At 40.0% G+C, this 26,097-nt stretch overlaps 1 protein-coding gene across 4 annotated transcripts in view; it reads left to right on the plus strand.

Annotated features, from left to right (window-relative positions):
* Window positions 1–26,097, plus strand: part of EPB41L4A (erythrocyte membrane protein band 4.1 like 4A) — a 268,086-nt gene that overhangs the window by 191,360 nt on the left and 50,629 nt on the right. For 3 of the 4 annotated variants that reach the window (XM_073232978.1, XM_073232972.1, XM_036995148.2), the window contains exons 13-15: window positions 4,748–4,869; window positions 23,104–23,194; window positions 25,670–25,753. In XM_073232978.1, coding sequence (XP_073089079.1) covers window positions 4,748–4,869; window positions 23,104–23,194; window positions 25,670–25,753 — 297 coding nt within the window. The remainder of the gene's footprint in view (window positions 1–4,747; window positions 4,870–23,103; window positions 23,195–25,669; window positions 25,754–26,097) is intronic. The other variant, XM_036995150.2, reaches the window with a different exon arrangement.

The following is a 26,097-nucleotide window of genomic DNA, read 5'->3' on the forward strand; positions in this document are numbered from 1 at the left end:
TCCATTTATTGCTTCTTTTAATCATTGTATTCTTCTTAATGTTATCCTTATTAATATGTGAGGAAACTAAGGCTCAGAGAAGCCAAGTCACTTTTCAAGGTAACCCAGCTAGACAGCAGTAAAGTGGCTTCCACACCAACATTCTATCTCCAGAGCCTGTGCTTTAAATTAGACAAACTCTTAGCATGTTGTAGGGAAAGCATGATTGTAGTGCAGCCAGGCAGGTGCTTTTGTGTCTTTCTAATGCCAGCATTAAAATTGGAAGCCTGCTATGTTTTGAAAAAGAATTAGTTTTGTTTTAATTTGTTCTGTAAAGTGGAGAGCCTATGGTGTGCAAGGCATGGTGTTGGGCGCCCAGAGATAGAGAGTCAGATCTAGCCTCCTCTGCCTTCAGAGAGCTACAGTGTTATGCAGGCAGGAGGAAAGTCCCTCCACCCTTTAAAACCAAGCAGGGTGCAGAAATGCCACTCAGGAGGTGTGACACTGTTCTGTCAGTTGCTTTAGGACATCACTGAGTGAAATCCTTACCTAGGAGACCTAAAATGAAGCTGAGTCAAGTGTTTGCCTAATTTTAATTCCTCTTTTATAACCTACTTTTTTTTTTGTCTTGAATTTGAAGCCAGGGATAATCAGTAAAAGAGTGATTAATATTAAATGTTCAGTGCTTTAATCTTTGCATATTATTCACTTGGCTATTTGCTCATTTGATAACTTAAAATACAACTTAATGGTTAATATAGATTTTCTTGGCATTTGTATGAGGTTATTCATTGATACCTAAAAATTTAACCTTTTGGTTACCAAGGTTCTTCCCCAGACAGTGAAATAATTATTAGGAATTTAAGGAAAGAATGAGAACAGCTAATAGTCAGTATTTGAGCTGTTCTTCCAGTTTGGGCATAAAATATTTTGAGGGTTATAGAGAGAATGTATAAATCTATCTCTTAGTGAAAAGCCATCTGTCTTAATGTTCATACTATTAAAATTGTAATTATGCTGTATAACATATGCTGTAGTTGGTTTCCACAAATTTACCCATACCTGACTTCTCAAATTTATTGAAATGCAAATGCTCTGGCCATTGGGAATTATTCAAAAGTTATTGGATTTTGCATATTAAATATCATTTCTTCCACAAAAATAATTAAATGTAACCTTTGCCAGAATTCGAAGCTGTGCTAAATCTGTTCTAATTTTGTGACTGGTGTTAACTGCCTTGTAAGTCTTAATGAAACCCGAATCTCCATGTCTGTGTGTAGAAAGCACTACTGTTCCACCACCCCTGGAGGAAAGATGTTTCATCCCACGGCTCAGAACTAGGCTGAGGCAGGGATGGGCGTCTAACTGCTGGGTAGTCACCAGCACAGGGATTGTTAACTGCTGAAAGAGGGAAAACAACCAGCCTTTAACAAACAGCATATGTCTACTCCTTTTTGGGACTTTCTGGAGGTATCATGCAATGAAAGCAGAGCTCTGGGAATACAGACAGCCCCCTCCTCTACCCTGCAGGCTTTTAGAACATGGGCGTTTAAGAACAGCAGAACAAGTGGCTGTGATGTGTGAATGTGGTGTCTATGTGTGCATATAGCTGTGTGTGTTTATAATGGGGGAGGGGGTGTGTAGATGTATGTGATGGAGTGTCTTGCCAATGGGTTTCAGCCCCGGACAAGTTCACTATGGATTTAATGAGACTGAAAAATGACAATGAAATGTCCTTGGGGTGAAAGGGCTTATACCCAACTTTATTCCCATGATGGCAGGTCAATCACTAGAATCCTGTCCACTCAGAGCAAGTCTGCATGCAGCAAGCTGGTCTCTGCCTCTGGGCTTGTCTGCCCCTGTAGCTGTCTCAGTCTCTGTTGTCAGCGTTGTCACCACTCCAGTGTCTGCTCTCCTGCAGCCTTGCAGCTCTGCCATCATGTTGCCCAGAGCACTGGGCAGATCTATTTATATAGCATCAATAATGATGTATTGCCCACACATGTGTAGTGAGTGAGCCAACCATGGCCAGGTGAGAATCCAGGCCATAGGAACCTTTTTTATCCACATGGAGGAAGACAGAATTCCTTGCATCTTAGGGCTTGCAGAATACCAAGAGATTCCAACCTCTCTTAGAAAAATTAATCATTATTTATGGGAAAAGCTAGACATTTTTAGTGATAAGTGAAACCAATCCTTTAAAAAATTCAAAATTAAATTTGTGAGGAAAGGCTGGGCTGAAATCTGGCAAACTAATTCTTTATTTTTTTATTATCAGCATTAATCTGAAATAAAGATTGATTAAGTACTTAAATGGTAACCTTGCCTTGGCCTGGCCTGTGGTTCAGTTTGCAGGGAACTCATTTTGATGAATCATTGAGTTGTGTAGAATTTATACTCCAGAAATGGGGATTAGACCTGAGAAATCCCCTGGGCACCCCGCTGAACTTCTTATAGGACTTGAATCACCGGAGCTTTCCACATTTCTTAAGGAGCGCAAGAGAAACCAAGTTCTCCTGACATCCGCCCCAGCCCCACTTTGTGTCAGGTGCTTTCCCCTGTGTTACTTTATTTAATTTGCTCAACGACCAGCTGAATGAGATATCATAGCCTCATTATACAGATGAGAAATTAAGCCCCCCACAAAAAAGTAAAGTAACTGAACTTAAGACCCTTAAGCAGTAAGTGGCCAAACTGGAATTTGACCCAGGTGTCTCTACTCTCGAGGATCTCTTCTACCCATGGGTGCCGATTGTGCCCAAACTTCAGAGCTGAAGGGCTGCTGGCAGTGTCATTCATCGTGGAGTGGGAATGTGTGTGCCCCAGTGTGTGAGGCAGGGAAGTGGGTGGCTCATGGGAATAAAGCTGTCCTGTGACTACGGAGAGCCACCAGATACGCTTGGGAACTCTTACACCTTACACTGTAACTCACTGTTGTCAGATACTTTCTGCCACAAGAAAATAGTAAGAATACTGTACAAGAATATTTCTGCTAGGAAATAGCCTGAATAAGAGGAGATACATACCAGTGAGGAAAATTAGCTCCAGGAGATGTTGGAAACAATCTGCTGAAGACCCCAGTCTAAAACACCTGGCCTGTAACTTCAAACAAGTTTCCTAGTGTTCTGTCCTTTCTCCCGCACCCCTGGTTGTACCTACCAACCAGCTGGAGGTCAGAGAGCTTGTTCTGGTCCTGAGGTAAGGCCCTTGCAGCCTGTGCAGATCAGTTTATATTTGTGGACCTTAGTTTTGTTAATCTTATGATATGATTTTTTCATTTTTCCTTTTCCCCTGAGAGAGAAGCCATGAGGAAAAATGGAATAATAAGGCAAAATCTCATTATAAAATGCCTCAGTGGTCCCCATACTGGGTTATATTCTTAGGGCAAATATTTTTTCCTCTATGCAGTGAAGTACACAGTCCCCAAGTCTTCCCAATAACAGAGAAAGTCTGTTGTAAGTAGACTTATCTTCATACTCCAAACCACTTATAATAATGGAATTTTGCTCTCTCTATGGAATTTCTTTTAGCTTTTCAGGAGAGAGATTTTGCTATTTGTTTAACCTTGTGTATTACCGTTAAACAAATAATGAAGGTTCAAATGAAAGGAAACCGGTCACAGGGTGCTCCCCTGCTCTCCCCTCCCCTCTGCCTGGTGCCCATGAGTTACTGACCATGAGGTAGGCTCACAGACGGGGCTTGTCACCATAATTCCCAAGGTAGTTCACATCAAGTGGTGCCCCCAGTTATCCTGATGAGGAGCCACTTCTTATGAGTGTTTTCAAGCATCTTTTTATTTCACATAAAGGTGGATGGGGTACTAAGGAGAGGAAATGTTCACAGAACCCTGGAGGAGGTGAATTTTCTTTACAAATATCATTTCATCTCTTGGGGAGAGAGTCACCCAATATTTATGCCAAAAATGTAGGTTGAATAGGATTTGGTTTTTTTCCCCTTCCCATAGGTGGCTCTTGCAGTGAATCAGATTAGATGTATGGAAATGCATTTTCCTGTACCTAAATGATATTTTCCTGTGTGAAAGCCAGGATCATTCACTGGCTCAAATTCAGCAGTTGTGGAATAAATTTTTAATAAGATGAATGTCACTGAAATTGAACAAATGAAAGTACACAATTCCATGAGAAAATTACTTGAAAGTTAGTCCACCCCTGGGGAAAGCTGCCCTCTTGAATCCTCACAGACTGCTGAGAGAGGCAGCTTTGTAAGGGCTGGAGGCTTGCTTTCACCCTTCCTGGGCACTTGATCTGGCCCAGGTTAGGTGGCAAAGTAAGTGGTTAATTGTGCCATAGCAGGGTTCAGAGTAAAATCACATCCGGTGGTGCCATGCAGATGCTTTATAATTTGCTGTGTGAGTAAAACATGGACGTGTGGTTTATATAGAAGCATTGTCCTTGTGTAATTTAGCCCAACATAATTTCTTTATTATGTAGCTGTAGAGCTGAAGACCATCAGCATCCTCTATTTCTAGTCTATCATTCTACTTCAATCAAAATGTAACTGCTTTAATAAACCCTTTCCCTGTTTCTCTGAAAGATCTTTCTGTCTAACCTCTTTCCTATTAGAATTTAATACTATCCTTGGTTAATATTGCAATGAGAATCAATTGAAAACCCTTATATACTTATGGCCTGTAAGAGTCTGCATGTTTTGCTTTTCTCGATACTTTGCATATATTCTGAATGAGCTGTTGTTTAATTTTGTGGCTGTGTGATTTTACCTGTGTTAACCAAAATGTTGCTTTTTCAAGTGGCAGGACAGCATTACAGATGAGTCGAGATCTTTCTATTCAACTTCCACGTCCAGATCAGAATGTGGCAAGAAGTCGAAGTAAGACTTATCCTAAGAGAATAGCACAAACACAGCCAGCTGGTAAGTCACTGACGTCACCTTGCGTTTCCTTTAAGGTTTTTGGTGTAAGATAGGCTCAGGGAGTGACTGTAGCCCTGTAGATTTTTTATTGTTAGTAGTAGAAGTTTTAATTTGACCCTGAAAATGATCAAGCAATCAGAAATTATGTGTAAGTAGACAGGTAATCAACCTGAATCATCATAACCTGTCTAATGACAAACTTTTTTTGATGGGATTAAAATCTCAACTGAGCAATTTCTTAGTCTGATCTATCTGAGGTTAGAATCGAAACAAATTCTTAGAAAAAGTATTTTAAGAAAGGGACACTGTTGGAACATGATCTGGACAGCATTCAGTTGGTTTTGTTTCTGTTGGTCTTTCTTTTATTGTGAAATATACATGTAAAAAAGTACATAAAATTTACATACATAAGTACGCATAAATGTATATGTGTATATATACATATTTGCTACATATATACACATGCAGGCACACACACACACAATTAACAGAGTTCAGCCCGGAAGCCCTCTTCCTTGCCTGATCACATGTTCACTGTCTCCCTCCTCACCGTCTCCTCCCTCCTCTGACTTTGTGATAATTACTTTACTTTTCATTATAATTTTACTACTTATATGGCCTTCCTTGAACAAATTCGTTTATTTTGCCTGTTTTTAAAGTTACATGAGTGAATCATACTATGTGTTCGTCTGTGTCTTGCTTCTTTCTATCGTTAATGTGGTATATACTGAAGTACATTCATTTTTCTAGCTGTTGGATGTGTTGAATTTTACCTGTTGATGGACGTCTGTGTTATTCAGAGTTTTTTGTTTTTAATGAAGACTAGTTGAAGGAAACCACCTAGTCAATCAGTTTTAATCTGTGTTCAATGCTCAGAGCTTACAGAATTTTACTGTAAAGTGATATCACTAACTTTAGTTTGTAGCTTTCTTATAGATCAACCTCGTCTAATATGCTCCACAGACTTTTCTCATATATTGTCTCACTCAAGTGTCACCATAACTGTGTGAAACAGGGCAAGGCAAAGATTATGTTCCTGTTACACAGATGAGGATGACATGGTCCTGGCAACTGGACAGGGTGGGACTGGGGCAAGAGCCCAGGTCTCCTGGTTCTTTTTGCCATACTGTGTAAAGTAAATGGAATTCTTAATAACAGCAATTAATGGCTGAGCATTTAACAACAATTGATATAGCATTATGACATCCACTACTTCACTTAGTCCTCATGCCAAGACTATGAAGAAGTGCTTGAGTTTGTTGTTTTGCTCCTGGTTTAGAGAATGTCACCTGATTTATTGTTTATTAAGTCATATTAGATCTGACTGTAGGTCTCCTCCTTTTACTGGGCTGGGAGGAAATTAAATCCTTTCTCATGGTTCTAAAATAAGACAGGTATTATCATTATCCCTATTTGGCTCCTGAGGAAAGTAAGGTTTAAAAAGGTAATTTGGAGCCCAGAAATAAACCCACAAATATATGGTCAATTCATATATGATAAAGGAGCCATGAAAATGCAATGAGAAAAAGACAGTCTTTTCAATAACTGGTATTGAGAAAACTGGACAGTACATGCAATAGAGTAAAACTGGATTACTGTCTAACTCCATATATAAAACTAAACTTCAAATGGATTAAAGACCTACATCTGAAACATGAAACCATAAAACTCTTAGAAGAAAACATAGGCAAAAATCTCTTGAACATGAGCATGAGCATTTTATTTTGGACATGTCTCCCTGGGCAAGGGAAACAAGAGCAAAAATGAATGAGTGGGACTACAGCAAACTAGAAGCTTCTGTACAGCAAAGGACACCATCAACAGAACAAAAAGGGAATCTACATGGGAGAATATATTCATAAATGATTTATTTGGTAAGGGGTTAACATTCGAAGTATATAAAGAGCCCATATGACTCAATACCAAAAAACCAAAAAACAAATAACCTGATTAAAAAATGGTGGAGGACCTAAACAGACATTTTTCCAAAGAAATACAGACGGCCAACAGGTACATGAAAAGATGCTCCACATTGCTAATCATCAGGGAAATACAAATAAAAATCACAATGAGATCTCATCTCATACCAGTCAGAATGTCCACTGATTAAAAGATGAGAAATAACAACTGTTGGTGAAGATGGGGAGAAAAGGGAACCTTCCTACATTTTTGGTGCTGCCACTATGGAAAGCAGTATGGAGGTTCCTCAAACAACTAAGAATAGAAATACCATATGACCCAGTAATTCTACTTCTAAGAATTTACCTGACAAAAACAAAATTCCTGGTTTGAAAATATATATACATCCCTGTGTTTATTGCTGCATTATTTTCAATAGCCAAGATATGGAAGCAACTACATTTCCATCAATAGATGAATGGATAAAGACAATGTGGTACATATACACAATGGAATATTACTCAGCTATAAAAAGGAAAGATAGCCTGTCATCTGCATGATTTGCATCCACAACATGCACAGACCTAGGGGGCATTATGCTGAGTGAAATTAGCCAGGTGGAGAAAGACAAATACCATATGATTTCACTTATTTGTGGAATCTAAAAACAAAAAACAAAATGAACAAAACAGCCATAGACTCACAGACGTTGAGAAGTGACTGGTGGTTATCATGGGGTAGGAGTTGGGATGGGTGGGTGATGAGGATAAAGGGGCACAAAATCTCAATCATCGTATAAGTTGGTCATGAGGATGGAAGAGCAGCGTAGAGAATACATGGTTGTGTAACATCTTTCTTTGTTGACAGATAGTAACCACACTAGAGGGGTTGAGAATTTAATAATGAATGTAACTGTTGAACAACTACTGGGTTAGGTTCTATACTTGAAATCAATATGATATTGTATATTACCTATGCTTCAATTTAAAAAAAAAAGGTAATTTGGCCAAGACTGCATAATCAGTAGGTGGTGAAGGACAAAAAAATCTGCCTTAATATTTCATATCTTTATCTTAATATTTTGTATTTATCTTGGTATATGAGCACTCTTAAATCCCATTTAGGTCAAGTACACTGTGGTATAATTAATAAGCAAATTTTCAAACCCTGTGCTATTTCTGAACCACCATGCCTTATGAAATTATTCTGAGACCAAATTCAAAAGCATTCCTTTCTTCAAATCAACATTTCATTCCACTTGAGATGGCAGGAATCACACATGCATTTTATACAACCTGCTTAGGTTGTTCTTTTTCTTTTCCTTATATGCTCTTATGATAACATCTGCCTCTGTAACATCGTGTGTGTATATGTCTTTCTCCTTGGAAATCCAAATACTAGAAGCTGATTAATTTAGGGACAAAGGGTTGTTCCCCCCCCCCACCCCTTTCTTGGCTTACAATGCAGTGACATGCAGTAGTTTTCACAGAGCAGCCTGGAGCTCATCTACACCCCCCTCCACCCCGTTCTGCTGTAGTAAGACACTTCCTTTTCCTAGGGGAGGAGGGCAAGGCGTATACACAGCCCAGGCTTCTCTGAGGACAACCTCTCAGCAGCAGAGGGATCTTTTAAGAAAGCAATATAAATTATGCTTTTATTATTAAAAAAATACATGCTTGTCTTAGAAAATTTAGGAACCTTAGAACCTTCCCTCCAAAAAAGAAAAAAATCTTTCACAGTCAATTCCATTCTCCTAGTACTAACACTGTTTGTTATATAGCCTTCTAGTTTATGTTTTCTGCAAAAGTGATAGTTATTTTAAAACCTGATTTTCTTATTTAATTGTATATCATGGATATATTCTAATAACATTTTAGGTTTTCTTATACAGCACCATTTTTTAATATCTGTATAATTAATTGTCTGTTGCATAGATATATAGACATGACCTAATTTATTCAACCAATCTAGTTCTTGGATTTTTAAGCTGTGTCAAATTTTGAAGACTATAAATATAACTAAAGTGAATGTAGGGTTATCTTTAAGCCTCATTCATGCTGATTTATTATATTTTAACAATGGTGTGTTTTCATCATTTTTATTCTAAAAAGAACTAAATGCTGTGTTTAAAAACTAAGACAAAAAAGTTTGCTGTGCTCACATTTCATTTTGATTTTGAATTATTTTTAGTGTGAGTTTTTGAGCCTGGGTTCCACAAAACTGTGTTTGAGGACCCAGAGATGACCCTCCCCTTGACAGTGTGATTGTTCTGGTTGGGGGTGGGGGTGTGAGTGTTGGGGGACGGACCATTTATCGAACGCCAGTGATATGGTGTCACGGAGGTTGTTACGCACATATGAACGACGTTGTGGGGGCAGAGATTGTTCTGTTTTTTTTTTTTTATGTCACATTTTCTTTTTCCTCTCATTCAGATGTACTCTGCTTTGAGCCTCAGTTGAACCCAGCTGGTAGAGACCCAGTCTCAGCCATCCCCTACTTGGAAGATCATGATGAGGTTCTGACTTGAAGCAGAGTATTTGAAGGCCCTCCTATCTTCACCTATGTCTGTCCCTGCTGTGTAGCTTGTCCCAGCGCCCCAGGCCCCCCAGGCTGCAGATGGTGTGGGCAGCTCTGTGCAAAGCTGGGCTGGGATGTGCGAGAGCAGAGGGGCTGGGAGTCTTTTGTGCGGGGTCAAGCCTACCTAGAGATACCAAGCTGCTGGTCCCCCTTCAGAGTGCTGCAGCCTGGAGATGGGGGCTGCGGAGTGCCTGCAGGTCACTAGGTCACTGTGCTGCCAGGCCTCTGTCCCCTCCCCACCCCACAAGCAGCTCCTCAAGCCCCGTCACTTCTTCCTCCAACACTCCCAGCTCCAGGGCCGCCCTGTTCCTCGGAAGCTCCCTGTTACTGACACTCATTCATGGGTGCCCAGGCAGGAAAGGAACAAGTGCTTTCTTTTTTTAAGAAAAAATTTTTATTTTTATTGACTAAAGGGAAACAAAAGTATTACCTTTCTTAATTATTACCCTGCTGTATTGCTTAAATCTTATTTCAAAATTTTGATGATTTAAAATGGTAGAAAGCTGGTTTCTAAGACATAAAGTTTATTAGGTTGTACTGTATTTGGCAAAATCAGAGTAATGGTTGAAATAGAAGATTCATTTTTTACTTTAATAAGGGAAGCTATTAATTTTCATGGATTGAATTCTGCTAGTATTCTCTCTAAAACAAAAGTTAAGAACTACAGTTTCAGGAGTTATCAGCATAAATTCTCACCTCATTCAACATTTCTTTATAATAAAAAACAAGTGCTAGAAAAGGAGGCTTTGCTTTTTGTTTATGTCCATAATTTATAGTGCATGACTTGTCACTTTAGGGGACATTCTTCTATTTCTTCTGAAGTCACGTAATTCAGTCAAACTCAATGATTAATCCTCTTGGCCTGTATCTCAGTTCTCTGCAAACTTAAAAGGCATTTTTTGCACCTCTCAGTCAGGCATAATAAATGTCCTGGTAGCTAAAAAGCTATTGTGTTTAGAATCCGCCAGGGCTGGGCTTGGTGCTTGGATGAGGAAGTGCATTCCCGAGTCAAGAGCCCTGCACCCGCCTGCCTGCTGCCCCACCCAGAGGAGCGCAGCGCTGGGCAGGCAGCCAGGGCATTCCTGCAGATCTGAGCACCTCCGAGGGGCATGGGGGCAGGGCAGCAGGCGAGATGGCAGGAAGGAAAAGTGTGCATTTGCTCAGCCCTTTCTCTGACAAAGTTTTGGCAACTCATACAGGTGTGTTCCTGTCACAAGAGAGTCTTTGCTGTAAATAGTCAGTAAAGACAGAGTATTTGCCTATAACCTATACTTAGCTGTAAGAAAGGTAAGGAGGGAAGCCATTTGCAATGGATAGACAATGCTAGGATTGTCTGGTGCTGCATTTTAAGTTCTTAAGGATATCACACTGCTGAACAGAGAAATCAGTAGTTGCAGTGTAGCCTTCAGACAACTGAAAAGCAAGATTGGGGGACATTTTGGCTTTCCCACCCTGAATCTGTGGAAGACACTGCAAACACAATGCCCAGGGTGGTCGTGAAAATGACTTCTAAGTGAGGGTGGTTCATGCCAGTCAGAAAATAGCTATTTTTCAGACTAAGCCAGCTGTGTCCATGCAGAAGAGTGGACCCAGTGTTGCCAAATCTTCCAATGTGTTAAGGGAAGCATGAAATTTGGATATTTATGTAAACTTTCCAGAATTTTAAATATTGGGAATTTCATTTTAAAGAAAATGTCTGTGTGCTAAATTGAACATTCCTGAGGGCCAGATATGGCTTGAGGGCCACTCTTTGGAAATTCTGATGGACAGCTCTGGTGTGAATGGCTTATCCACCTGTGCTGGGGGCATTGAGGGTTCCTCCTGCATTACTTCTGAGCATCACTAAATCGGATTCAACACACCATGATGCCCAGCATTAGCACTTTGTAGTTAGTAGGTCAGTTCGCCAACTCCAGGTAGGAAGGTGCCACACAGCTCTGGACCTCATAGTGAAAGATTCACATGTAGGCAGCTGACCAGCATCTACTAGTGACCTGCAGAGGGTATAGCCCAAAAAAGTGACAGAGAAATGCTTTAATACAGTGAAGAACAATTTCATTTAATGCAGTACATAGCTCTGGGCTGCTGAGGAATAGTAATGTTGAGAAAGTAATAATCACTTATTGACCACTTCCTTTGAGTGGCACATTGCCTCCGAAGTGATATCAGCAGAAGCTGAATTTGGCTTGTGGCAATCAGAGATACATTTTTAAAACTTTTCTGAAGACAAATGAAAGGCAAGCTATGTGAGCAGAGACTGGTATGTCAGACCTAAGCAGTGTGACCTAATGAACCACATGTGATAAATCCAGGTTCAGCCTCAGTAGTCCATGAACTAATTGTGCAATGTTAGGGAGTCACTTACCCAGCCTAAGCCTCAATGTTTTTGTCTGCCACATGGGGAGATTAATCCCCATCTCAAAGGTTGCTGTCATGAGGATGGTGTCTGAAACGGGCAGAGCCTCATGTTGAGCACATGTAATACACTTCAGTTTCTTTCTCCTAAACCAAAGGAAGTCTTTTTATACACAGTGTGGACCAATCTGTAAGTCCATCTGTTAGTCTTCAAATTATATTTACCATGTAGCATAGCATCAGCTTCGCCTAGAGAGGACAATATAATTCATGGAGCAGGTGTGGCCTTTTGAGAGTAATGCAAGAAGCGAGTCATTCAATACAGTGAATGGGGCTCAGAAGGAAATTGACTAGTCTTGTTTTATTCTAGAAGATGTTGTATAAGCAAGGTACAAGGGAAGTGGGCAAATCAAAGTGCCCTCTGTGTTCAGATTTCTTTTGCTCTGCTTGCCCACAGATCTCTGGATCCCCAAGGGCAGCTGTAGCAGTGTGAGCACCCCAGAGTTACAAGCTGTCTTGCTTGCTGTGTTCCTAATTCTCAGAGTAGTCATTTTTCTTCTGATTTTTACCTCCCATCCCATGCTCACCAATCTCCAGCCCTATTGGGATATTTTAGGCTATGAATTGGGAACAACAGACTCTTTACAGTGAATTCATAAAAATGATGAGATTGTATGATAGCTTAAAGTTCACACAGTTAATCATGTCTTTGTCCAGTAAGGTGGTTTTCTTCATTTGAAGCAATGAGCTGTTAGGCTTACCCGAGAGCACTTTCCATGTCAAACAGGCAATGGAAACAGAAGACAAAGAAAGGGCAAGGCTGAAAGGGCTCAGAGAGGGAAGCAGAGCTACTGAATGAGTAAATGAAGCTGGGGCTCTGGATGAGGATTCACAAGTTCAGTCCCCACCTAGGTATGTTATTAGATAACAACAGTTCCACAATACAAGCAGGTCTATTGCTGTGTTTGTTATCACAGAGACTGGAAACTTCCTAAATATCCTTTAGCAGGTAACTAGCCTAATAAAGGAATGTATGTGTACCCCTGTGAAATACCATGTCTCTTGTACAAGAAATCTGAGGGCAGGAATTGAATTTGGGTTGGTCTGATTCTACAGTCCCACAACGTCTGTCACAAAGGCCCAGCCTGCCGAGGATCCCACAAGGGAAAGGAATGTTAACAGCTCACAGTCATTGAGCATCACTGTGTGCCTGACACTGTACTAGGCCCTCTACAGATAGAATCTCACTCATTTCCCTTAGAAGATGCTCTGACTCTCAATGTTCAAGTGAGAAGACAGAGGCCGGGACTTTTTCAGGCCCCTGGAGCTGGAATTTGAACCCAGGTCTGCAGTAAAAAGAGGGGAAGAAAGAACATGATAAATTGGTGCTGATAGGGAATGATATCCAGGATACAGTATCAGTAAGAGAAAAAGGCAGTGGAAGTGGGTGGGGCCAGCAGTGTATGATGTGCTCCCATCACATAAAACTACAAACAAAAATTGGGAATGAAGGCGTGTATGTGTACATATGTACTTGCAGACAAATACAAGAAACTAGCAGCAGCCGTGGCTCTGGGCGAAGTTTGTGAAAGAGTGGGGGTCAGGAGTGGGAGAGAGATTTTTTACTGTGTGATCTTAAATAGCCTTTGCATTTTTACCATGCTGTACTTAAAAAAAAACCCTACAGATAATTGTCATGAATGCATTAAATTCACAAAGTGATTTGAAAGGTACATGCAAATTTCCAATGGGTGTATTTTTGAAAGCTCAGATGAGGACCCTGATAATTATGCTAGGAAATGCTCATTTTAATTTATGGAGATGGAAAAAGTAATGACAATAGAAATTCAAATGTTAGCAATCTCTAGTGTTGTAACAGATACAACCCAAATCTTCAAGGCAAAAACACATAAAACACATTCATATCTGTACATTTTAATCTAGGCCTTACCATGCAGAAAATTGCATTATAGGTTATCAACTCAGAGCATGCTTGTTTCAAAGGAGGAAGACTCCAGGTAGGACCCAGAGTCCTTGAGTTAGATGAAGTAGAGGACAGTCACTTTGTGCTGTAGGTAAGGAAACTGAGGGCCAAAGGCGTAAAGTGATTTGCAAGTGTAGCAAGTTCTGGAGACCTTGGTATTTGAATGAGAATCACTAGGAACTTTGAGGAATGTCTGGAAAAAGACAGTAACATAATAGCTTTCACACTTGTTGGGCACTTGATGAGTATTGTGAAGTTTTTATTTATCCTCTTTGGGTCAGCTGAAGACAGGAAAGGAGTGTAACTTCTTATATAAGGAATTAGAACAAGGCTAACAAGGGTTATTATGTGGCTAGTGTTGGAGATGATTTCCAGAAAATTTACCAGAGTGTTAATTGTATTTTAGAGAGACTGTGATTATGATTTTAATTCTATAAGGTGACAAATTAGAATTAGATACTCTACCGTGATATATTCCATATCTGTGAGCCCACTTTCTCTTTATCCTGACTCTAAGGGCATTGAGAAGGTATGTGGTACAGAGGGAGAAAAACAGAATTGTACCTGGTGTGAGTAAACATGAACTCCTGGTCTAATGTAGCTGTGACATGTGGCACATCATTCAGTGATCTGGGCTTTCGTCTCATCATCCATAAAACAAAGGAACTGAGTACCTAAACTTTAAAGATGCCTCTTTTTCCCAAATTTCTTCTCTTTGGCTTCCTTGTCACAGAGTTGAAAGGATCACCTAAGAAAAAAAAAGACTTTGCAAAGGTTTTCTTGTTTGTTTTTTAGTATTTTCTTTTAATCCTCACTTCACACTTGTCAGAAATGATCTTCCTAGAGTGCAAAATACATTTTTGTCATTGGAAATGTATAACTTTTCTTGTACTTTTGTGCATAAAAGTTTAGCTGATTCTTTAAAACTTATGTTCAAATGAAACTCTCATTGACAAATTGAATGAAATTAATTGTAGCAACCTTTGCATAAATACCACTTTTAAATTATTCTTTTAGTCCAAATTGACTAGATGAATGGATTTTTACCTCATTGGTTAACTCCTAGTTAGAAGAAACTCATGCTATCTTGGTACAAAAAACCTTTCTGGACAGGTTTTTGCATTTGTCTCTGCCTTTGACTGTGAGGACGTAGCCAAAGACTGGTCCTTTCATGAACCTACTTGTACTTTGAAAACTCAGCACTGTGAATTGCTCCACTTTGGCAGTTGTTCCTGGTCACAGATCTAGAGGCTCTGCCTTGATTTTACTAATAACCATTTAGGCACATTTCTCTGCTTTTCACCCCCTCTTTCTTTACAGACTCATGAGAATGTGTCTGTCAACTGTTTGAGACTCTGTTTTGAGATAGATCTCTTAAGCAGATGTCCTCTGAGGATTCCACACCTTTGTTTCACCATGAGATTCAGGATTCAAGGTGGTAATTTCTCAGCCAGTATTTTCTTCAGACTTTTGGGAAATCTGGGATCGCCTTCCTTACTTAGTGGTATCAATGTGGAAGATGTCTGGAATTCCTGGAGTTCAGGGTCATGTAAGCAGGCGTAGGGAGACAAGGCAGACCAAGGGAGGCGTGCTTGTGCTGCAGAGCAGGGGCCCTGGCCAGGACTTTGAGTGGTGCACTACACTGATGTCGGCCGAGTCCTGTCCCGGTGGGGAGATGGTCCTCTGTAGCAGTGGTGTTGCTCCCTCCCTCCCTCCTGGGGTGAGAATGGGTGCCTGAGGAAAGTGCCCAGTTAGTTTCCTTCAGAGAGAAGCCAGAATTGGAGCCCAGGGGAATTGAGTCACGCAGCTGGTGAGGACCACCCCTGTGGGGCTGCTGTTGCTGCCCAGGTTCCCGGCACACCCATGAATAGGAAAGCAGCTGGTTTGCAGAGAAAGAATAGACTCTCTGTGAGAAACACTGAAGGACATGCAGCTTTGGGAGGAGAAACAAAGGTAGCCATGCCTAACAATTCCCATCTGTAAGATTCTGCTGTGTCTTTAGGAAGAAATCCCAATCTGAGATAGTTTCCTTGCAGCTGATAACAGTAATTAATTACTGCTTTGGGTAACCCCAGGAGGCAGGTGGGTGGTATTCTCCTTTTACACATCAGAAAACTGAAACTCAGAAACACTAAGTACCTGTTCAAGGCTATACAGATAGAGCAGCGTCAGGATGTTAGCTCACGTCTTCGGAATATTAGGGAACACATTTGGAAAGTAAATGGAAAATGAAAAAATTGGAAAGGTTTAGAATTATCTGAAAATATACATCTCCTGTCTTCCCCCCACAGTTGCGTGATTTCCTTATGTCACTAGATCATCTTGTTTCAGAAGGCAGTACATTCCGCTCATTTACAGAGGAGCAGCAAGCCAGCCTGCCATTACATCAAGTCTTTTTTTTTTTAAGAAAAGGTTTAAGTTCTTTGGGACAAAAAAAAAAAAAATTTCCCTAGCAAAGTAACAGTGTTAATTGCAAGGAGTATTGGGTAGATCGTGTATATATTGAAGACTGTTTTCGTTTGTTGACTCCCTTTTCTCTTCTGCCTTGAAGCTGATGTTTATTTTCATTCTCTAAAAGATTTCTTAATATATGGCAAGTCTGGGTAGGTTTTCTCTAAGAAGTTGATGTTTCCACTCTTCCTACTAGTGTTTAGCATTCCATGCATAGCTACCAGACTCAGAAAAGCAAGCAAAACTAGAAACCGCTTCAAGTTATTCAAGTTAAATATCATGTATATTCAAGTTAAATACTATAGCTTTAGTGAGTTACTCTAAGTGAGACTTTCTTTTTTCCTTTCTCTTCTCATTCAGTAAGAATTTATTGAGCTTATACTGTGATTTATAACAACAATCTTCATCCCTGTTTTTGGCACAGAGCTCTTATAACCCTTGGAATTTCCTATGTGATATCAATAAAGGTGAAAGAAGCATCTTTTGTTATTCATATCAAGCCCCTTCTAAACACATCTGAGTATTTGTTGGTAAGATGCCTTGTGGAAAGCCCCAAGGCATGGTGGCAGGTTGCCAGGGGAACTAGCCACAATGAGAGGGTTGGAATTTTCAGCCCCGCCCCTGACCTCCAGGGGGACATTTGGGTTCAGTCACCACAGTGGCTGATGATTTCGTCAATCATGCCTATGTATGGAAGCCTCCATAAAACCCCAAAAGTACAGGGTTCTGAGGGCTTGATGAACAACACATGGAGACGTTCCTATATACAAGCTCAAATATGGAAGCAAAGAAAAACAAAAAATTTTCACCAATTTTGCCTTACTAAATAAGCCTTTTTAAAGTAATCTTTATATACAATTATATAAACTTTGTATTTGTTTATACTTTATATACTCTTATAATTGCATCAAATCAAAGCCTCTAAAGCAGTGGTCTAGCATACTCCTCTGAAACAAAACTGAGTGTATGTTGGGTGTGGAGCTGTCTGCCTGCCCTAGATCAGGGGAGCATAAAGATGGATGGAGAAGGTTTGCTGTGCTGCTCTGAATCACGTGGTCCTGTTGGAGGGGTGAAGGGTGCTGCAAGAGTGCTACCTGGTTGCTACCCAACTCTGTTTCCTTGAGCTGTGTCCTCAAAATCACAGGAAGAAACATTTGGTATCGGAGTGATTGCCACACCCTTTGATTCCAGCCAATTGTGCGGATAGTTGTTGTCATTGGGCCTAAGAGGGCTGAGAGATGGGGCCCCTCTGCTGTCACCCTATCTGGCAGCCCCTCCAGTGCACACAAGGGTAGATCACAAGTTCTTCAGACAGAGCCCTTTCATTCTGCTCTGAGGGCCTCAGGGAAGGAGCCGATGCCTTCCTAGGCTCAGAAATGCCTTTCTTGTTTTTGAACTTGGCATTCTGACCCAAAGGAAGGATGTCTGTGACCACCTCTGTGTGTGTGTGCCTCTGTAGCTCTGGTGGGGGTGTGGAGGATGAAGTGCTTTTATTTCCATCTGGTGCACACTCCCAGGCTGATCAGTTTCATAACGAGGAAAGCAGAGGGATCCAGGAGGCTGCTGGGTCGGGGAAGAAGAAACTGGAAGCAGACCAACCAGGGAAGGGACTTTCATGTATAGACATTTTCCTAGCATCTTTCTCATCCACACCCATTCTTTATAAGCTACCCTCCAGCTTGTTAGCAGGAATGCCTTGTTTGATCTTGCAAAATCAGTGTCTCAGAAGTCTGTATATTTGTGGTAAAGAGGTAACTGTGCTTAAGTACCACCCCTGCTCCTTTTGAACGTAGTAACTCTTGAGAAAAGCAAGGGTCTGGTTGCCTTTTTGGGATGGATGGGCAGATGTCAGGCATTTGAACTTTAAAGAATTAGCAATTGGATGCTGAAACACCTCCATTTTCCAAATTGTGTGTTTTGAAATTGAATTTTGTTTTATATAATTTGGTGAGTGTCTGTTCTTCCAACTATAAAACTTCATGATGATAAGTAAAAACAAAAAGGTTTCCTTGGCCATTTACTGTTGGACCATAATTTGTGGTGTTAGAAAAATGTTTTGTTTTGCTAATTCACTATGTCACCTGCCATTTTTTCCATACTACCCAGTCTAAAGTTGGTGAAATTGAAGCAAAGTGACTTTGTACTGTCAGTGGGAGAACTAGAGCTCAATATATTCCCTGTTATTAGCTCATTCTTAATTCATGACCACCACATTTCTTCTGATAAATCATACTGGGCTTAAAAAATGTAAAATCAGATCGGCTTTACTGAAACCTAATAATGTGTTATGTTGGGAATAGTGATAATTTGTCCTGATTATTTGTCTTAAGCATCAGATACAGGTTTCTAAAAAAGTTTTAAGTATAGATAAGAAAATGTGAATCAGTGGGATAAAATTTAACCAAAAGCTTACAAGTTTATTAAATTTGAGAGTTTTTAAAATGAAATCATTTATGTATTATAATCTTGCTTTATTTATTGACCATTTATCCTGTTCCCCATATAACAGAATAAAGCATTCTCACTTGCCAAATACATTTTCATTTAATGCCACACATTTCATCCACCATGCCCACCCTGTAAATTAAAAGCAATGGCAACATCAAAGTAACATCAAAGATTTAATTTGGGTTGACAGGTATCAAATTGAACTATAAATTTTGTGAGACTCATACTACTATTTAAATGTGAAGCATCACCAAACCTTGACAGACAGGGATGACTTTTAAGAATTGCCCCCAGATCAGGTTGCTAAACAGATCCTGGGAAAGTCGATCCTGTTTGACAGCCACTTTTTCTGGACTGAAGGTGAAGGTCACTTAAGAGAAGGGTACTGGGATGTGATCAGAGCCAAACCACACAAAAGCCTGGCAGTGGTCTGATGCACACAGGCTGGAAGCCTTTGCATATAAGGTGTTAAGAAATAAACAGGCAGGAGAGCATGGAGCACTGGACGCAGATTGCAGTGCTGTTTAAACCAGAGGAGATTGTGTGGGCCCATAGTAAGCTGCAGTGATTACCCATCCAGGAACTAAATTGACCAAAGGTCCTGAACTAGATTTGGCTCCTTAATAAGGATATTTATAAAGCATTTATAATATATACAATAAAGGTAGTAATTTTAAATTATTAATAAATAATAAACTGTAGCATTCTCCTGATAAACTTATTCTCCTAAATGTGACCAGCCTTTTCATTTGAAGTCCTTTGTTTATTTAATGTGAACAATATGTAAAATGATGTGAATGCTCCTAATTCTCAATGATCCTGCTAGAGTTAATATAGTATCTAAAATACAGATTTACTTAGGAGCCTTAATAACCATATGTCAATAACTGACCTTTGTTATAGATAATCTGTGACTATAATTTGAAAGATTTCTGTGAGAGATGGTAGAAGACCACTTTTAAAGCTCTGGGAAGTAGCCCGCCAAGTCCTGTAGGATATGTCTGCACTGGTCTCTTGCCCACATTTCCTAGAGCACCACATTCAGCCTTTTTGTCTTAGTTTTGATACTTTTTAAACATAATATCATTATTCTGAATTTTGCTTTCTTGTGACAAAAATAGTAGAAACAGAAATACATCCTTTGTGGTAACAGACCTTCGCGATACCTACTTGAGTCAAACCCTGTGCTGGCAGCTATGGAGGGGTATAGTGATGTGTTCTTCCACTTCATTAGAATTTGGAGACCTTCTTAGCTTTTATTAATAATTTAAAATTAATAACTTTATTGTATATATTATAAATGCTTTATGAAACATATACATGATAATTCATATTTCTAGCTATTTTAGATGGAACACAACTGTTTGGCTCTAACTAAAAGAAAGAATTGTCCCAAATGGAGTGTAGGAGGTTTGCCCTCAATGTTTTATTTCTTGCAGCAGTTAGTGGTTAAATAGTTGTCCACTTTATAGTAATTTGCTAAACTGTTCATATATGCATGTCATATTATTTTCTGGAGGTCTGTTATAATTTACAATGAAAAAGAAATGGGGAAAAAGATTTCTCCAAGTTCAGAATATCTCCTGAAGCAGTGCCTGGAATTCCGTTGTGATCAGCTAATTTTACCATGTTAATATTTGGCTGCTTCTTTACCTTTTTAGAATGGAACTCTTTGGTGGCCAGTAATACACGAAGACAGGAGCCCTTTAGTGTGATCATTTGTCAGAGCCCCTCTTCTCTCTAGCCCCAAAATCTGAGCTAGCATAGAAGGGATTACTCTGAAAGGTGGTATGATGAGGGAGGAAGAGCTTGGAAAAGGAAACAGTAGTGTGCCTCAGCAAAATGCAGAGTCAGTAACCTAAATAATGCATAATCTATCTTTATTTGGCAGATTTCAATAACCGACACATATCCTAGCTTTACTGAATTCCTTAGCTTTCTTCCCAAATGGTAGTATGATAAAATCTCACTAATTTGACCTAATTAAGATGATGGCTAAAATACAGTGTTTAAAAAGTATAGTTATTTTAAGTACACATTTAGTAACATAAAGAAAGCTAATAAGTACATATTTCCTAATTAGGGCTTTTAAAGAAACCTACATCCATGAATAGAAGAGAGTAATTTATATTTAGCATATGATGTTATATGAGAGGATACTTCAGAGGTGCTCCCTGTTAAGTTAATGGTTGTAAGCAGCTTTTCCTCCTGTGGTTTGTTTTCCTGGGAAAGCATTAAACCCTGGGCTTGTCCAGTTCACAAGAAAAGAATAGTCAGCCTAAAGAGATGAGAACTGGAGCAGACCTGGGCTTATTCGTCAGCTAGTTACACAGGCTTTGGCTGCCAGGAAGTTCACCTGCCCTCAGTGCTTCTTGGACTGGTGTTCCTGGTCCTGGGTGTTCGTCTCCCTGCCATGATCCCTCCTTCCCCCAACCTGAAGAAAAAGCCCTGGGTACAGGAAGACCCCTGCATTTATAGTATAAATTAATAATACCTGCTGAGAACAATGCCACATTTTTAAGAAGTTTGTTAGGAACAATTGTCAATGTTGGGGCACACCTACTGTCTGGAGCACAAATGAATTAATCCCTCTTGCCCCTGCCCCTCCCCCTGGGCATACTACATAGGGTTTACATTTGAGAAGCACTCCATCTCAAATCTGTGCCTGCATTTTGGGAATCTGCTCTTGCAGATTATTATTAATGGTTATGGCAAAATAGCCTGTGAAGATTCACTGCCACTATCTACATGGGGTAGTTCAAGGGAATTGGTTGTGTCCCATTTTCCATACCCGGGGCCTTTGGGAACTTTCACCAGTGTTGTTTTTTTCTAATGCCTGGATTCTGAATGTTTCTCCGACATGAGCTTACTTCTAATGCCATACCTATCTTCAGGCTTACCTTTCCATTTCAGGATTCCAAAATAGGAACAAAATCCAGATACTGAATCCAGGTCAAATTCCTTATGGTAATAGTTTTTGGAGCCCTTATTTGAAACCACTGTTTTTTGTCTGTCCAGGATGTATTCATTAATGTTGACCTTTCCTGATGAGTAGCCAGACATGCCTCCCAGTGTTCTGAAGGAAACTGCCATCTTTGGGGTCCTCAGATATTTCTCTTGCTGTCTCTCAGTGTTGGTTGGCTTTAAGAGAAAGAATTCTTTGCTTAGTTGGCTATTAAATGTGTTCATTGGACTTTCTTTTATCTTCTACAGAATCTGTCTCTGATGGGCCCTTAATTGAGACTGACTTTTGAGCTGCTTGAGAGTGGGGCACAGGGGTGCGCAGACGGCCAAGTTCTGTGGTGGACTAGAGCTAAGTCTCTGGAGCCAGACTGCTGGGTTTCTAAGACTCAGGAGCTCTGGGACCTTGGGAAAGGCTTGGTGTTCTTACTTTTAAAATGGGGGATGATATTAGCATCTACCTAATGGGGTTATTTTGAGGATTATATGGATAAATAGATGTGAAGTGCTTGGGATAGCACTAGACACAAAGTAAGTATTCAGTGAATTAACTCTCTTATAGTATTACTAATGTATCTCATGCCTTAAACTGTCAGTGATTGGTGGGGATCACACTTTGGGTTGAAGGACTTCAACTGTGGACCTTACCCTTGCAGGATGCTTCTCTGAGGAAGACATGCCTGCATGCTACACAGAGAGCAAGAGAACGGGGCCTTGGGGCATCTCCTCTGTTTCCCGTACTTTCCAGGGTGGGGTGCACACCACTTAGCACAGTCATCATAGGTGCCCGCACCCCTGCAAACTTCTCAGCCTCTGTCCTGAGAATGGGGCTCATACTTCCTGGATGGGCTTCATCATTTCACTTACCGTTTTTTGGATCCTGATTTCCAACATTATGTCTGCTGGGGGCTCCCTCTGCTGGCCCATCTAGCATGTATCACATCTGCGGAGTAACAGCTCTGAAGTTAGTTTCAGACTTTTAGGGATGTTTGCATAAAAATGCATTTGAAACTTTTTTTTTTTTTTTGTATGTGAGATACAAATCACATCTGTCTTACTTTTTTTTTTGCCGTTTGCATTATGAGTCAGAATATTTTCAGGTTTGAAAAAGTACATATATATTTTTGTTTGATTTAGGAAGGGGATAATCCACGGTAGGCCTAGACTTAGTAACTTCTTCACAACATAGTTATTAAGGATGGATTAGTATATCTTACTTTCCAATATATAGTACTAAATATCTTAGAATCTTATCTCAATAGTCTAAAGTAAACAATATCTATGATGTGGAGACTTAGCTAATTCTTGAAGTCTCAAAAGGTTCCATTTTAAAATGATGTCATGGCTTAGACCCCCTTGGATATTACGTTGAGGGTTTCATACAGGTCAGAAAATAGTACCTTAGATTTATTGGATGATTCATTATTTATTTGGAATTATAATTTATCAAAATGTGCCCTGATATCCCTAAAATTGCATTTTATAACTTTTGTACTTCTTTGTGTTTTTCTGATCACTGTTTCCTTTCTTTTGTCTTTCTTTTCCCCTCTTGCTACTAGGCTCAAACAGCATAAATAGGGTAACTGCCAACATGGAAAATGGAGAAAACGAAGGAACAACTAAAATTATCGCCCCTTCACCAGTAAAAAGGTCAGTCAGTTACCTAAAACAACATACCACTATATGCTGTCACAAAAGTGCTTTTTCCTGTTGGCAAGGTTAAGAATCTTTTTACTTTGATAATTAACTGATACTTTTGATCAAAATAGTCTATGAGCCAAAGAACTCTTTAAAATGCCAATGGAATATAAACCATCAGGACCTGCCTCTGTCATTGGAAGGCAATGCTCCTGCTGTCACAGACACACAAACTCACAGTCTGTGGTCTGCATTCTCTGTAGCAAAGTGAAAATGCCGTATGATTTTAAAATGGCGTTATATATTGGACTAAGTCAGAGGGACCTGTGAAATAAAGTAGATGATATTCAGGTTTAATGTACTGTGTTCATTACAGCGGTGCATTGAACTGTGGCCCCCTGGAAGGAGGGTTTAGAGGCCCAGGGCTGCAGAAGCCAGTGACTGCATATGCATGAAGTTACAGTGGGCCTCTGCGTCAGTGTTCCCAGCAGCATTCCCTGTGGAAAGACCCTCTCTTTATATATTACATGGATTGTTTCCCTGAAAGATCAGCCTTGTTCTCTCTTAAGACACTATTTTAGCGTCATTTTTTCCCATCTCCAATTTTGTTCCTGAAACAGCATTTTAGAAATACAATGAGCTGCTTTCATAGGCTTACTTTCTCCATAGAGATAGCTCTGTGTACATCATGGAGAAGTCCAAGCAGTTGGAAATACGTGAGCTTGAAAGACTTCTTAGATCATCTACTCCATCTTTTGTTAGCAAATATGGGGTTTCCATTCAGCTCGATTGTGATTACTTGGAGGAATATAGCTTATAATTCCCCAGAAAAATCATTCGAAGATATGAGGATTCTCACAGTTGTGGTATTTCCCCTAGGGTATTGCCTACATTTTCTTTTGCATAGTTCCAGGACATTCTTTTTACAGATTCTCTTTTTGGAATGACAAGGTTTTGCCTTTGCACACACTTCACTGTGCTTCCCTTAATCAGCCTCACAGCCAAGGACGGAGTCTGTTCGGTCTGTGTGTTTAGGGCAGGTTTATGGTAAGTCCAGCATAAGAACAGGAATCTTCCACGAAATTCAGACCCCAGGCCTTTACAGAATGTACAGAAGGAGGTTCAATCCCCTTTGCAACTGCATTCTTGCCAGTAGGACTGACACCTGAAGGACCACCAAATTTTTCCATGCAAGCTCCAGATGAAAAAAGGCCCAGGGAGTGAGTGCAGTTCATTTGCCACTCAGGTTTCACTGTTCTTTAATGTTGCCTGCTCTCTCTGTGCCCTTTCAGCTCCTGTTGCATTTCTCAGTCTCCCACTGCTCTTTCCACTATTTCTTTGATTTCTTAAGCATGCACACATTTTCTAGTCTTGTATTAAATACCTTCCATATTTATTACTTTTCCTGATTTGAGATGTAAGCTTTTACTTTGGGAATTTGATCTTTGAAAGATTTTTTTACCCTGTATAAAAATAATGTATTATTCACATATAAAATATACCTATTATATACTAATACTTTGAGGCTTATATTGATTCCTATATAATGCTATAAACCTATATAGTATGCTAGGGTGCAAGTTCATTTTCTTCTTTTGAAATGACCGTGTCATTTTTTCTCTCTCTCTTCTGTGTTAGCTGTTAAAAAAGAATCCTGCTATGACCATGTTCAAGAATAATTATATAGAGGATGCCTCAAAAAGGCAGGGTTAAAAGTGGATTAGGAGTTAAGTAGCTCATCTTTTACTCGGTCTGAGACTCCCCAGGAAGTGAGAGGTGACACATCTCCCCTTCCCCCACTGGTGACCCAAGTTTGCTGATGAGTCCCGTCCTCTGTGTCTCCCCATGTGTTTATAAAACAATTTGTTGGGATTGAATAACAACTCAGTTATATTTTCATTCTTAGGGCAGAAAGGTGATACCCAGTCAGGAACTAGCATTTGGGAGTTATTCTGATTTGGAAGAATGAAGCCAAGATATGGCGGAAGCTGGGGGCAGGGGAAGTCGGCTTGGGGTATCGTGAACCTGTCCGGAGCTGACCGACCTGCACAGATTCAGACTCAAGTCCAGAGCCAGAGGGTCTCTCAGCACTGCTGAAAAGGCTCACAAGCCTGCATCCCTTAGCTTTCCTTGCTTGTTGGCTTTCTTCTTTTCTTGCCTCCAATGTTGCGGTTGCCCTCGCTTCCAGTCGTGCGGGTGGACCCTCTGAAAGTTTCTTCACAAAGGGTGACCTGGCTTCTGTTGACTTAAAGCAGTAAAACTAGAAAGAAGGAGGGGGTAAAATATCCAGAAGTACTTACTGGAGGGGTATTTTTTAGGCAACAACTTCATCTTCTTTACGGATTGAATCACAGGTATAAATAAAAACATGCACATAGTTTAAAACATTTGTTTGAATAGTTTTACTGAAGAAATAAATATGTGAGTTAACTTCCTTTTGTTTTCTAGTTAATTTCTTTTCCATACATTTTTTTTTTTAAATTAAAGCTGTAAGAAAGCAAAGAATGAAAACAGCCCTGATACCCAAAGAAGCAAATCGCATGCTCCGTGGGAAGAAAATGGCCCCCAGAGGTAAAGGGCGTCATTGTTTTTCTGAAGGAGAATAGTACCACAGGGGTCAGCAATTGCAGTTCTTTAACTAATGGAATCCAGCTGCTTTGTGGCTGGTCATGACCGGTGGTGGACAAAGCAGTCAGATTCCTGAACCAGCATGGCAGAGAACTTAGGGATTGAAATCCAGAAGATACGCCCAAATATGAAACTTCCTCTTGTAAAGACAGAGAGGAAAATGAGGCTACTTAAAAAAAATGTCTGTAAGGTCACTATGATGATTTAGAGCAAAGTAATATAATCCTGAAAACTCCAAATTATATATTAGTGATAATCTCCTCTATTTCATAGTTCTTGTAAAAACT

Source organism: Manis javanica, chromosome 1 (assembly GCF_040802235.1).
Source record: "Manis javanica isolate MJ-LG chromosome 1, MJ_LKY, whole genome shotgun sequence".
In the NCBI taxonomy this organism is placed as follows: Eukaryota; Metazoa; Chordata; class Mammalia; order Pholidota; family Manidae; genus Manis; species Manis javanica.